The 15,277-nt window shown below is 36.8% G+C and overlaps 1 protein-coding gene across 2 annotated transcripts; it reads left to right on the top strand.

The window, feature by feature from the left end:
* Positions 1-286: 286 nt before the first annotated feature.
* MMADHC (metabolism of cobalamin associated D) lies at positions 287-13,163 on the top strand. 2 transcript variants are annotated; one of them, XM_014066847.2, is made up of 8 exons: positions 287-426; positions 2,237-2,274; positions 3,953-4,097; positions 4,625-4,842; positions 7,565-7,670; positions 8,197-8,327; positions 11,098-11,184; positions 12,916-13,163. In XM_014066847.2, the coding sequence occupies exons 2-8, from the start codon at positions 2,260-2,262 to the stop codon at positions 13,108-13,110; spliced, it is 897 nt and encodes a 298-aa protein (XP_013922322.2). In that variant the 5' UTR covers positions 287-426; positions 2,237-2,259; the 3' UTR covers positions 13,111-13,163. The 2 variants fall into 2 exon arrangements, with proteins under 2 accessions (XP_013922322.2, XP_087566751.1); XM_087710625.1 differs by lacking the exon at positions 287-426 and having other exon boundaries at positions 2,220-2,274.
* Positions 13,164-15,277: the final 2,114 nt, after the last annotated feature.

Consider the following 15,277-nt stretch of genomic DNA (forward strand, 5'->3'; position numbering starts at 1 on the left):
TAATGGGGATACGTCATTGTAAATACAGAAGCCTTCCTTCGGTATTCTCTCTCTTTTCAAAGAGTGCTTCTGTCCATCTAAATCCTGCAAAACTACACCCTGAACACGAGAAGGCACCCTGCAGACTTAAACGTTGAGGGAGGGAAGGAAGGTGAGGCAATCCATTCAGCGATGCTCGACTTGATTCTCCCAGGCTATCGTCTCCTATCGACAAAGCGGAGCGCGATTAATTTTCCCTTTCTGGGTTCGTCATTCTTCCTCGCCCAACCAACGCAAGGCCGCTGCATCATTCGTTCCGCCTGTTCCCAATCCGGCGTACAAAAGCAATATTATTTCCCCCTTCCCTCTCGATTGATGAGCGCAGTAATCGACTGCCCTCCCTGGGCTTCCATTTTGCTGGGGACGACAGATGCCGGAAAACTGGTGGTAGGTTAGGAGACCGGACGCTTCCTTTTCCCCCCAAACGGGCTCCTTTTCCCTTCCTCTCGACTCTTTCACAGCCCCACTCCTCCGGTGGCCCGGCTTGTCTTGCCAGGTTGCGAAATGCCCCCCTTTGTAAACTATCGCCGCCCTAAGAAACTCTGCTTGTTTCTCACTAGGGACTATCCACTTGTGTTCCCAACCTCGGCCCCACACGGGATTCTCAAATTAGCTCTTCTTCTATAAATTGGGGGGGGGGGAGGCGGATTCATTCGAACCGTCTTGTCAAGCGACCGAAGCCGCCGGGCGCCTTGCCTTTACCGGAGTAACTTATGGAGAAGGGGAATTACTTGTGTGGAGTGTGGGTCCGCCGGCGGATTAGGGAGAGCCACTCCTAGAAAGAGTAAAAGATCCCGAGACGGGATCCTCCTTTTCGGGAGGCAGCTCCGCGGGCAGCCCCGCACTTTTCCTTCGGAAGTGCCAGCCAGCCTGGAAGAGCCTCCCCTCGGAGATGGGCTACGGAAGATACTCGGGGGCAGTGGATTATGGCAGTTGCCGCCCTGCAGGCCCGGAGGATCGCAGGTCGAGGAGGCTCCTTCTAGGCCAGAGTGTCCAACTTTGGCGACTTTTAAGGCGTGTGGACTTCAACTCCCAGAATTCCCCAGCCTGGGAGTTGGACGTTTACATGTTTTTTCTTCTAAATACTTGACTTCAGCCTAGCTGGCTGGGGGGATTCTGGGAGTTGAAGTCCGCAGGTCTTACGAGGTTGGACGCTCCTGTTTCTAGGCGATGCGCGGGACAGCCGCGTCACAGAGTTGTGCGGGAGGATGGAACGCGGGACTCTGCGCAGGCGCATCCTCAGCATGGGACCTCTGGGACTTTGCGGGAGTTTCATTCTCCAAGAGGGGGGCGCCTATTTACAGATCCTAATGCCGATGGAAGTCTTACTCCGTCCACGAGTATGTCTCTGCGATGCGTTTTAGGTGGGCTCAGGTCTGCGTTAGGTCTGCTTGACATTTGCTTTTCAAATAGGGGTCAAGGAAAGCCGGCTTTGCTACAGGAAATTGGGATTCAATGGGAATGGCACCCCCACTAAATGCAGATGCACATTGATGGGCTGATGATGTGATCTCAAGTTGGTGTAAGCTTTTAACAACTGCACAGATAGGTTTTCTGGATACCTTTTGTCTCCAACCTGGTTCAGTAAAACCTCTGGTCACAAACGCTTCTGACCAAGACCAAATTGGGGTGTTTTTTGTAAGTGCCAAATTTCCTGTTGTTTGTTTAGAAACAACAGCATCCCACATGTTGCCACTTCCCGTGAGATGAGTGGCTATACACATTTGATTAATAAACAAAAATAAATTTGAAAAAAATGATAGAAGCTATGAAGGAACCTCATTTGACTATCCTAGATGATTATCCTCAGTAATTATGTGCATCATCACTCACAAATTGCCAACTTAAAATATATTGTTTGACCATAGAATATAAAGCCTGAAACCTGTTCTCAGAATAGTACATGTGCTAATGTTGAAAAGGAAGAATGAAACAACCATGATCCTGTTTGTAAGATATTCAAGGGAATAATGTAATATCTCACAAGTAGGAGTTGTATCCTGCCCTATTGAATCCAAATTAGATCTTAATGTTTCTCCTGCTTCTTTATTATAAGGGTAAACTGAACATCATGCTGATGAAGGCTGTTCAGATTTAATTATCTTTCAGTGGAATAACTTATTTTTGATAGATAATACTCTCCATGATTACTAAATTGCATTTCAGACCCACTCTTCTATATACGTCTTTGTTTCAGAGTTTCTTTAAACAAAGAAAAGCATGGAAATGGCAACTGTAAGTAGTATAATTAATTTTTATTATACCAGATAGCTATACCTGTATGTAAAGATTTTTATAAAAAAATCTTTTATGAGATCAATAATAATGAAGACACAATACAATGTTATTATATATAGGATTGGAATTAGTGTGTTTTAACATGCCTATTATAAAAATGTCACACATTGTTTTTTATTCAGATCTCTCAAGTATAATAAGAAAGCAATGCATAAAATTGTTAATACTGTTTTTCTTCATGATGCATCTAAAAATAATTACCATCCTCTGTATTAATATAGCAGCCCACTCTTGATGATGGGGGAAAAATAAGTCTTGTTTTACTACAGCTTTTTTTTTACCCTTTATTTAAAAACCCCTTTATTATTTTATGTGGCAATCAGAAGCATAGCTTGTGTTGTAATCTTCCACTCATATGTTTTAATTAAGAAATGAAACTTGACTAAAGTTCCATTGACAAGTGTATAAATAATATGGTAGAAATAATAAGATCAGAACTTTACTTGATTGTCAACCAAATGATGAATATTTGTCATTACAGTAAACTACGCTGAGGTGGTACCAGTCACCTGAGCCTTATTGATTCAGTTCATGTTCAGATTAAAGAAGAAAAAACAAGATATGTTTCCATTAGTTTGTGTCCTAATAATTTTCTGGCTTTGTTCTTATCAGACTTTTAAGTTTAGGGATATGTTTGATCAAGTTATGCAAGAAGCTGGGTTAAACTTTCTGCCAGTATAAAGAATGGTGGAATACTATAATCAACTTATAAAGTGACCTGCCAGTTTAGTAATAAAAATGTTCTATCTCCAGATAAACCAGTTTAACTAACTTGTCACCTATCCTATTTAATACCTTTGCCAGAGGAAGAACTGGCATAAAGCATGCATACATATTTTTTTATTATGCTTTGTTTGCAGATAATTCCATCATTTTCATGTACAGGTATTCCATGCTTAACAACTGCCTTGTACAGCAACCATTCACAGTTATGACAGTGATGAAAAATAACTTTATCATCAGTCCTCACTTTTATAACTTTTACAGCTCTGTAAACCAAAGGAATGCTGAAGTAACATCATAAGGACCATCACTGTCTCACTTTGCAACCATTTCACTTAATGACCCAGTTGCCAGTTCTATTTATGGTTGCTAAACGAGTGCTACCTATATGTGCTTTAATATAATCTTAGTATATACTTAGATGTACTAATTGTTTGGTAAATCTTGTGTAAAACTTCACATTTAAAATGTTGGTTTTTATTAATCCATTTCAAGTATTTTTTTAATTGCTAATATAAGAAACAAACAAGCAAAATTCAAGGATGTTGAATCCTTGTTGTAACAGTTTCTTTGGAGAGAAGAAATGTCCCTTCTTCCCAAAGGTTTGTTAAATCTGCGAAGTATGTCATTGCATTCATTTCCATCATAATGTGTAATGATCTCCCTCATCCAGAGTACTACAGATGTAGGACTCATCTATTACTTCAGTGGAGTAGCCAGAAAGAAATTTCCTCCATCGCCTCTCTAATCCACTGGGAGCCAATTCAATCACGACCTCATTGTAACATGTTCCATGCCTGCACCAGCTGTTGTGGAACAATACTGTATGTGCTAAGTCTTAGTTTTCATATACAACCTGTGATGCCTTCAATTTTCTTTGTGTTCCCTTTAGGTTCTTTGTAACAGAGCTAGACTGGTGACATACCTGCCAGGATTTTATTCTTTGGTTAGAAGGGTTATAACCCCCAAGACGTTTTCCACAGCAGGATCCTCTGGCTCAGATGAGCCTTCTGTTGCTGCTGCACCTCCTGACATATGTAAGGAAAATTCCAATTTTCTCACATTAATGATCATTAAAGCCATATCTTTATAGCAAATCTTTTTCCCCTTCATTCCATCATGTCTGTTCCTCAGAAACCGCCTGCACAAATCCCTGCCAGTTTTCTTAGCAAGGTGTGTTTTTTTAGATGTGGTTTGCCATTGCCTCTTTCCTAAGACCAGGAGAAAGTGGGTTGTCCAAGGTCATCCAGGTGGTTTTGTGCCCAAGGCGAGACTTGAATTCATGGTCTTCTGATTTCTAGCCTGATGCCTTAACCGCTATACCAGACTGGCATCATATATATATTTTAAGTCATCTGTGTCGTTTGGTACTTTTATCCTAACTTTAAGCATTTACTCAGAACTAACTTCCACTGAGATCAATGGGATGCATTTTTTCAGCTTCTGTTGAAGTATATACGCTTCCACTTTTAAGCAGCAACTTTCAAAAAGCAATGTCCTTTACTGTTGAAAACAAATTCTGTGTGTGGGTGCTTTACAGTGACACAAACTTAATTTTTCTTAGGTCCAAAAACTGTGTGGCCAGATGAAATGATGGGACCTTTTGGCCCTCAGGACCAAAGATTTCAGCTACCTGGTAATATAGGTTTTGACTGTCACCTAAGTGGGACGGCACTTCAGAAGACGAGACAAGTTCATAAAAAAGTGCCCGATCTCTTAATGGAACCCTTGGCAAGTGAAAGGCATGAATTTGTGATGGCCCAGTATGTCAACGAGTTTCAGGTAAGTGTACAAGTCTCCTGGGAAGGTGAGATTCAAATCTAGAAATGTGTTCAATGCTTCCTTTGGTGGATGACACAAGAAGTCCTAGATGCATCTTTAATGTAGAGTTTAACTTGCACAGTAATTTATCATCCACATGGCAATTGCTAGACCAGACATTCCTCGCAGATTTCACATACAAGTCAAGAAGTAACTTTCTAGTGGATTCGCTTTGATCACAATTTATCATTTGGAAATTTTTCAGCCTTACAGGTGAAACTCAAAAAATTAGAATATTGTGCAAAAGTTCATTTATTTCAGTAATGCAACTTAAAAGGTGAAACTAATATATGAGATAAGACTCATTACATGCAAAGCAAGATAGTTCAAGCCGTGATTTGTTTGTGATGATTATGGTGTACAGCTCATGAAAACCTCAAATCCATCATCTTAGAAAATTAGAATATTACATGCAATCAATAAAACAAGGATTGAACATAGAACAATATCAGACCTCTGAAAAGTATAAGCATGCATATGTACTCAAAACTTGGTTTGGGGCCCTTTTGCAACAATTACTGCCTTAATGCTACGTGGCATGGAAGCTATCAGCCTGTGGCACTGCTGAGGTGTTATGAAAAACCATGATGCTTCAATAGCAGCCTTCAGCTCTTCTGCATTGTTCGATCTCATGTCTCTCATCTTTCTCTTGGCAATGCCCCATAGATTCTCTATGGGGTTCAGGTCAGGCGAGTTTGCTGGCCAATCAAGCACAGTAATCTCACAATCATTGAACCAGGTTTGGTGCTTTTGGCAGTGTGGGCAGCTGGAAAATGAAGTCAGCATCCCCATAAAGCTCATCTGCGGAAGGAAGCATGAAGTGCTCCAAAATCTCCTGGTAGATGGCTGCGTTGACGGTGGTCTTAATGAAGCACAGTGGTCCAAAGTCCTGTTGCTCCTTGGTCCAGAATCCTCTTTTCTGATGAGAGCAATCTTTGCCAAAAACTGGTTCAATGACCGTGGGATTACTGTGCTTGATTGGCCTCTCCATTCTTCCTCCATATTCTGGGTCCTTGGTTTCCAAATGAGATGCAAATCGAATTCACAAAAGCCAACAGAAGTCATGATGACCATGTTGTCTACTGGAGGGAATGGGGACAGGAAGCCAAAATCTATAGCAGTAATTATATGTAGCAGTAAATGTAACAATTATAAAGCAAAAAGGATATGGAGACAAGAGTTTTTCTGATAGAAAATAATATTTGTAGATTGTTCTAAAACTTGCTGAGAAAAAAAAGATCTGAAGAGATGATTGTTGGACTCCATTTAGAATATATATATATATATATTGACTGTCAATGCCAAAACTGATCCTATCCTTTTGGAGATATAAGTGCCTTGGCTGATTTTTTTTAAAAAAATCAGCTGGCAGTCCTTACTATACTGGAATTCTCGATGTTCCCACCAGCTTATTTCTGCTATATGACTGCAGCATAGATCTAGATCTTAAATCAAAATAGAAAACTTTTGCAATACATAAGTAGCTTTGCTTATTAAGTATGATATATGACATGCAGTATGCATAATCAGAACTGGCTACAGTGATATCACAAAACTTTCATAGAGAGGTAGGTTTGGGAAGAGAAGGGATTATTTTTCTGTCCTCATTTTGGAGATATGTTGCAAGAACACCTAAAGCAAGTTAACATGATACTTGTAGATACCAGTTGTTTCCAAACTGTATACTTTGAGAAAATACCTGCCCTTTGATAGCCTCAATATACTGGGGAGGATTTAAAAGATTTGCCCTAGTTTATTTTGATTTTTGTCGTCATCTCTTGATTTTCATTGATATACAGTGGTACCTTGGTACTCAACTTCTTTGAAACTCATCAGATTTGTTATTCAACACAGTCTGACATGAAATTTTTATCCCAGTACTCATTGTTTATTTGGTACACAACGCACAAACTAGAACCTGTTGTCGGCTACATTGTGATTCACTATATTATTCCTTATGGGTTAGGGCTAAAAGTTTGTTTGGTATTCAACATTTTTGGTACTCATCGTATCTCTCAGAACCAATTAACGACAAATGCCAAGGTAACATTGTACTACCAAAAATTATTGTTACTAAATCTGTTTTACCAAAAATTAGTGATTATATTAGAATAACTCTCTATCTGTACATTATAGGAAAAGTTGTATTGATGGGCAAAGAATCCTGTTTTTTTGGTTTTTTTTTAGTATTCTTCCTTTCACTGGAGAATGCATCACAAGATTTTGAAGCAGAATTTGAAAAAAACAGTCACTCTAAACAATCTTTCCAAGAGCTGAAATGCCTTTATGGTTTATTTTTTTAAAAAATGCTTAATGTGTTTTAAGCATTAAACCCATTAAGCATGGGTTAGTGTTTCTTTATTTTACAAATGTATATGCTGCTGCAGTCTTGGAGTCTGGACAACAGTTAAGGGAAAAAAATTACAAAACCATGAAAACATAAAAATCATGAAAAATTGAAACTATGTACAGGTGGACTGTCACTGGTATGTTACTGCAGTGCCTTAAAGCCTGACAATAATTTAGATGTGCTTCACATGCCTAGAAGTTAAATAATGTATTTATTTATTTATTTTGCAAAACCGTAGAATTCCAACAACTGGAACAAAAGACTAAAATAAATCTAACATTTTCTAATCAATAGTATTCATTGGGTTCAAAACTTACCTTTTTTTTTTTCCAGGGTAACAATGCTGTTAATAAGCAAGACATTGCTGACGCCAAAAGTTACTTTGAAACTGCCAAAGTAGAATGTGTGATACAAGCATGCCCAGAATTGTTGCGCAAAGGTATGGGTTTCTTGCACACACACCCATCCCTCCACAATGTTAATTATTTTTTAAAAAGTGTGTAAATCGTAGCTTGAAGAAAAACATGCACACATTGACAGTTTAAGAAGTGTTTTGTATCTAGCATGGTAATCTGATTAATTTTCTTGGGGTTTTAGAACATTCGAATCAATTTTACTTTTTTATTAGCTTCCTTTTGCCTTCTTTTTAATCCTAGACCAGTTTTATATATGAGCAAAGTATTTAGTGCACCTGTTAAAGAATAGGCCTTTAGGAGCAAATGTCCCTTCCGCTTGGTTGCTAGAGGCTGACTACAGATAATCCTCAATGTACAACGGGTTGCTTAGCAACCAAAGTTACAACCGAACCTCTCCCCCACAAAAAAGCTAGCTAAGATGGTTACACACGCACGCACGCACACATACACTCCATGGTCACATAACCACATTTTGGGCATTTGGCAAATAGTGTAGAAATATGCTCATGGAAAAGTTATTTAAAATATTTATGTCTTATTTTTTTATAGATTTTGAGTCAATGTTTCCAGATGTTGTTTCCAATAATATAACAGTACTAACAGTAACGCAGAAAACTGTAAATGATATGAGTGGGTGGAGTGAAGAGGTAGAAAATGAGCGAGAAAGCCTCATTGAAAATGTAAGTCACATTGGCTTAGGATGATCAGATGCAGTTACTTTCCACTGTTTGTGTGTGTGTGTGTGTGTTTATATGTGAGTGCCCAAATATATGCATACATTCATAATTCAGTGTACTCTAAGAAAGTAAAGCATTATTTACAAATGTAAAGCGTATTTAAAAGGACAGAGATTTTATTAAATTGTAGAAGTCAAAAAGAAGTACCTAGATATGTCCACAGTCATCAAAAATCAAATTAAGTTCTGAAGAGGCATTATGTATTTTTTAAACTGTTAACCAATTTCCTTTATATACATACATACTGTGTTTCCCTGAAAATAAGATAGGGTCTTATTTTCTTTTGACCCCCGAAATAAGCTTGGCCTTATTTTCAGGGAGGTCTTATTATTTTTGAGGTACAGGAGGCAGTGAGCGTGGTCACCTCATGGCTGCTGCTGTGTTGCAATATTTTCAGGGAAGGTTTATTTTTGGGAGAGGGCTTATTTTAGCGCATGCACTCAAAAGCCTAATTGGGCTTATTATCCAGTGAGGTCTTATTTTCAGGAAAACAGGATACACACACACACATCTCTGTACCCATATCCATCTACATATACTATTAACTTTACATGAATTATGTCACTGATTTTTCACAAGAAAGTATTAATCTTAAAAAAAAATATGCACACTCATTTTTAGCATGACATAATGACATTAATGATTTCATTCTGTATAGTAAGTTAAGGGTTTCATCTGAAAGCTTGTTGATACTTGCTTAAATAAAAATTACATTTAGCTCTGTCCATGTGCAAAATTGCCACTAGAGGTCATTCCTTTTCCAGGCTCCCTGTTAACCACTTTGGCTTTAAGCAGTCGGTAATTAAGTTCCAACAGATGTCAGTATTTACAGCTGGTATTCTCCATAAAATGTTATTTACTGAACATGTTTAGTTAAAAGAAAAGTGCACATTTTGAGGGTGTTGTTTTTCATTTCTGAATAATTGTAATGAAACAATAGCTTTTAGTTAACTGCTAGACATTTCATTTTAAAGCATTTTGAGCTGATTTCTGGCTTCTAGATAATGGATTCAGAAGAGTGATTCACTTGGGAGAATTCCTGTCTGAATAAGTCGCATAGCTTTAATGATTCCACATGAGCAAAGCAAGAATACTTTTATTGTATAACTTATAGTTTGAAAATTGATGGATTAAATATTATTAAAATGAACCAAGAGAGTTACATTTAAAATACTGCATATATGTAGCTTGCGTATTTCTTTGTTGAAAACTACTGTTTTTAAACTTGTATAAGTGTTGAGTACAACTCTTTTTTTTATAGAAGAATAATATAACTTTAGATACAATATTCATAGTAATTATTATAAGAATAATAAAAGCAACTTGGCAGATTGCATTCCTAATTACTGCTTAAAACTATTCTTCAACTTCCTTTGAATATACATAGTTTGTACATTGGCTAAGTAACACACAGTCACAATAGAAGGAGGAATCTGGAGCTATTAGCTCCAGATTGCTCCTTCTATTGTTCTATGATAAATTTCTAGCCATCATCATGCTTGAAACAATTCAGAATTCTTGATAATTTTATGGATTGTAAGTAGTATGATAACGCCAGGAAGAATATTCCATCTTTAACATATAGCAGAAGATTCAAAGTAAGATCATTCAGGTTTTTTTTTTAAAATCTTGCACTTTACTTGAGTGTCAGTTTAAATGTATTTTAACTTAATTTGAGATAATAAGGCAAAGATCAAGCATTGATTCTTTGAAGATGTTGCAAAAAAAAAGAGAGAGTGAAAAGCATTGAAAACAAGTTAAGCCATAATTAGTATAATTTCCCATGCATTCCAACTGGGAAACAATGGTTTATTTCTGATCTTAAAATATTAGCTTGTTCTAAAACTGAGAAGTTGTACTTTACTGGGGTTAGACAAAACAACATTTTGTGTAGAGATTTGATTTTGAGTTTTTGCAATGCACATATATTTGGTTTAATAAACCATGTGTTTGAAAGCTATCTAGATCTAGTCAGCTTTTCCTGAAATATATGTTCCTATGTGTTCTTTTTATTAGGCTTAATTTCAATATATATAATGCACCATAGTGCAAAAATTAATCGTAAATGCCGTAATCATGTTCATTGCAAATGGCTCAAGCCACTGCTAAATTTTACCATAATATTTTACATTAGATATTCTTTGGGGTTTAGGGAAAACATCCCTTTTTCTTACGTAGTTATAGGTTCCTTTGGTTTTGGCTTCTCTGAATTGATACAATATACTTTGGAGTAAGATATTACTTCTTCATATACTCAGAAATTTATTTATTTATTCATTCATTCAATTTAATTTAATTTACTTGATAAGAGTTTAAAAAGCTTCCTTACTAGCTTTTAAACCTTAATTGTACTAGCTTTTTTATTTTCTGATCAAGGCAAAATAATGGATTAACATGAGAAAAGTAGATAATGTGTGGTTATTTCATTTTAATTTTAGATGCTGTGCAATTAAGAGAACATTACAATTCAAGTGAGCAATGAAAGTAATCATATTACACAGACCCCATGAAGTATTAACTCTTTATTGACTAGCACCAAGATGTCCTTATAGACTTTACGTGATCCCAATATAGCTTAGTAGTGTTAATCCTGTTGGTAAAGTTATTCAAGTCGATCAGCTGAAGTTCTGAGCATTTGCTCTTTGATTTTGAAGTGAATTTGTGCTTGATGGAGAAAGTCTATTTTGCATTTTTCTATTTTCTCTCTTCTTAGTTTATCAATGGTGCTAAGGAAATTTGCTACGCTTTGTGTTCTGAAGGCTACTGGGCAGACTTTATTGATCCGACATCAGGATTAGCAGTAAGTATTTATGTTAAAATGTAGTAAGTAGAGGTGTATCTTGCTCAGACTTAGGCAAATTAGCAGTAGAGTATAAATCCTCCATCAGTTGTTTGTTCTTGCTGGTTGCCATTAAAGGACTAAGTTGTTTTTGTTTAATAAGTATTGGCATGGTATTTTCTATCTATCATTGTAGGAATTCAGGGTGTTGCACATAGTTCTTCCTGTTTCATACTTAGTGATACAAGAGGTACAGGCAGTTCTCGTTAATGACCATTCAAAGTTCTGGCGGTGCTGAATAAGTGGAACTCAACGACCAGCCTTTAGAGTTCTGGCTGTCCCAACACCTCCATGGTCACGCGATTATAATCCCGGCATTTAGTAATCTTCTCACAGTTAAAGCAACAGCACTTACACTCATTTACCACTTCACAATGCTTTATAGCCCGCACTAAGCAGTTTTCAGAGTCAGCATACTACCCCTAACAATCTGAGTCCTCATTTTACCAACCTCAGAAGGCTGAGTCAACCTTGAGCTAGTAGGAATCGAACTGCCTGGCAGTCAGCAGGAGTAGCCTGCAGTACTGCATTCTAACCATTGTGCCACCATGGTTTGGGTGTATTTTTGAGGTTTAATGACTAATAACACCACCTTTTTGGAGTAGTACCATAACATTATATATCAATGGAAAGATAATTTAATCAAGAATGTAATGCAATGAAGTTTCTTCAATTATCTGTGTTCTGTGAAAAGTTATAGCCAAATAATCAGAAAAAGGAAGCACAACTTGCTTAGGTTGATATCAGGTAGCTTTCCTTCATCTGATTGTAGCCAATGAGCATGAGTATTCAGAGAACCAGTCAGGTGTCATCTTGTTTTGGCAATGAGCCAATCAGATCACAATAGGATTCAATTATTGATGTCATGTATTGAAGTTGAGAGGAGGACATTTGCCAATGTGTTATACGATCGCTATCAATTTGGTTGGATTTTTTTTTTGTTCTTTCATTTAGTGAGTTTGTAAAACATAATAAAATTAAAGTAATGGTGCAAAGAGTTGACTGGTCGCCCAGAAATCAGTGTAAAATAGTATTATCAAGTGAACAAGGCTACAGTTATAAAGAAATTAGAAGAAAAAATGGTGGAAACTTAACCAAAGGTGGCATTTCTAAGTTTTTGAAGTGGTATAAGAAGACTCAGCTACTACAGAACTACTACAAGGCAGAAAAAGGTGCACGACAGCAAGTGATGATAGAAGAATTAAGAGACTGTGCCTATGACAGAAGAAAATCAACTGGGTGTATACAAGATGAAATGGCACAATGCAATGTGAAGTTGAGTGCAAGGACTGTTTGGCACAGACTATGGAAATTTGGCCTAAAAATCTAAAATTCCATGAAAAAAGCCACCTTTATCTCTCAAATCCTTCATAAAAGTTATTGCATTACATTCTTGATTAAAGTATCTTTCCATTGATATATAATTTTATGGTAGTACTCCAAAAAAACTGGTGTTATTTGCCATCAATCCTCAAAAATACTGTACACTTTTCCCAAAACATTTCCACAAATTTGGCTACCACTTTTAATGTGGAAATTAACAGCATAATATTGCTAATAATAATTGCACATCAATTCATTCAGATAATGCCTCATAGAAATAAAAAGTACTACATGCATTTACTTAAGCAGGAATTTAATCAAATCAACTGTTATAATACTCAATGTTTCATTCTTTTTCTCTCCTTTCAGTTCTTTGGCCCTTACACAAACAACACTCTTTTTGAAACTGATGAACGCTATCACCAGTTAGGATTTCTTGTGGAAGACCTAGGCTGCTGTAAAGTTATTCGGCATAGTCTATGGGGAACTCACGTTCTAGTTGGAAGCATATTTACCAATGCTACCCCGGACAGCCCTATCATGAAGAAACTGCGTGGGAATTAACAGCACCTTTTCACTTAGAAGTTGGCTAATAAACATTGTTAGCGGTAGATAAAGTAATGCTGATTTATAGATAGGAAAAGTTCTATTTATTCTAGGTTTTGTAGTATATGATTTATATACCAATGCAACATTTTATTTTTGAGATCATGTGTGTGCATGCATGTGTATACACAAACACACACACACACATATGTCTCTGAAATCCTGAATTCATTCTTGGAAATGAAATGAAATCCCTTTTATTTTATTTGAGAGTACAAATCCTCAACACTCTCACCTTACTTTGGTTACACATCTTTGGATATAATGTTGAAGAAGGAAAATGTGGTTGCACAATTATCTCAGTAAAAGAAAATAACAAACTCGACTCTCTTAATTTTTACCAGGATCAGTATTATATGTTGTTTGAATATTACCAAAATAACTCAACTTGATTATTGAGAAATTGTGATTCACTTAGATTCTCTTGCAACTGACGATAAAACACAAAGCAACACAACACTATTGGGTGTTAACATGCAAAGTTGGAGGTGCAGTTCAACCTCTTGAATCTAGCTTGTCACCTTGTGGTTCACTCCTTCAATACAAGTATACCTTGAATTATTTGAGCAAATAATTATCATCTTTTGAGGTGTTACAGGAGCTCACAGACGGCTGTTTTGTGTCTCTTAAGTACATGGCACATTGAAATTACTTGACACATCAGTTTATATTGAATATCTCTAGTAGTAGGGTGTCTCAGGTTAACCTTCCTTAGCTGGATTTGGATTGTTGTATCAGTTGAATGCAACAGCTGTCAATGAGCTGCTACAATAATTCATGGTTACATTGATGATTTGAGATTCAGGTCAGTGTGCAATCTGGCTGGAGAGTGATGTATAATATCGATCTTTGTATATGTGTAAATGTATCGTTTGAATTTTTTTCTCTGTGATTTTGTTTACAATAGTTGAAGATGTTACATATGAACAAATACTTCTATAGGCCTGTGATGGCAAACTTATGGCACGTGCGCCAGATGTGGCACACAGAGCTCTCTCTGTTGGCAGGCACGCCATCCCCTGCTGCTCTTCTGGTTTTCAGAGCGCTTCTGGTCTTTGTGGGTGCTGGAGTACTGAAGAACGACCTGAAAATGGCCCGAGAAATGACCAAAAAATAGGTGTTCTTTGGGCCATTTTCAGGCTGTTTTTAGGTCATTTTATGCCCGAAAAACAGGCTATTTTCAGGCCAAAAACGACCTGAAAAATGGCCAAAAAACAGGCATGCTCACGCCAGCTAGCTGATCTTCAGGTTGCCAGCTCTGCCACATGCACGCATGTTCCAGTTTGGGCACTCGGTGCTGAAAGGTTCATCACTGCAATAGGCTAAAGCTTGGTTTAAGGATGCTGTAAAATAAGGAAACAGTAAATGATCTGATTGGGCTGTACATTTTCTATTGAAAATGAGGATTAAAATATTTTAAATGCATCTACAAACTATGGAAGAACAAGCAACATGTTACAAATAGTTTAAATTAGTTTGGCATCTTTTAAACCACATTCGAGGGCAGATGTGTATTGTTCCTGATTGTAGCATTGTGGGAAGCTGACCTTGGGAGCAGTATTCTGCTCATTTGCCTTCAAGGGTGTAAAGGCTCTGCAGGAAGGAAAGATCTGGAGTTTTTTCTTCTTTTGTATTTATGTAGATAAGATAGACAAGAAAGGAAAAGATATCACACATCAAATCAGTTGCTGATCAGGAAGATGATCAGGAAAAAGCAGAACTTTGCCAAAATCAAATTTTTGAAGCTACTTGTTTCTTGAGATAGACTTTTATTTATTTTTATTTTATTTTAGAACTATTGGCAGGCTGCTATTGAGACAGCTTCATGAACTGTAAATTTAGGTATAATTTGAAATCTATATGTGCACCTATTTTTATACTGAATAAATATTGGAACAAAAAACATGTAAATATTCATTAGTCCTGACATAATTTCTAAGTTGTATATTGGAACTAATTTAAGAAATAAAGTGGGAATTCAATATTGTGGGCATAATGTTGTTATTTTAATTCTCATGTTAACAATTAATTTTTAATGCTGTCAGTATGATTGTGATATTATAGGAAAGAGAAGTAACTGGAATATAAATTAGTTGTCGCTTTTTTTTTTTCAAAAACAATTCTT

This window comes from Thamnophis sirtalis, unplaced genomic scaffold, assembly GCF_051295495.1.
Source record: "Thamnophis sirtalis isolate CommonGarterSnake01/CBP01778 unplaced genomic scaffold, rThaSir2_p1.2 scaffold_1, whole genome shotgun sequence".
NCBI classification, from domain to species: Eukaryota; Metazoa; Chordata; class Lepidosauria; order Squamata; family Natricidae; genus Thamnophis; species Thamnophis sirtalis.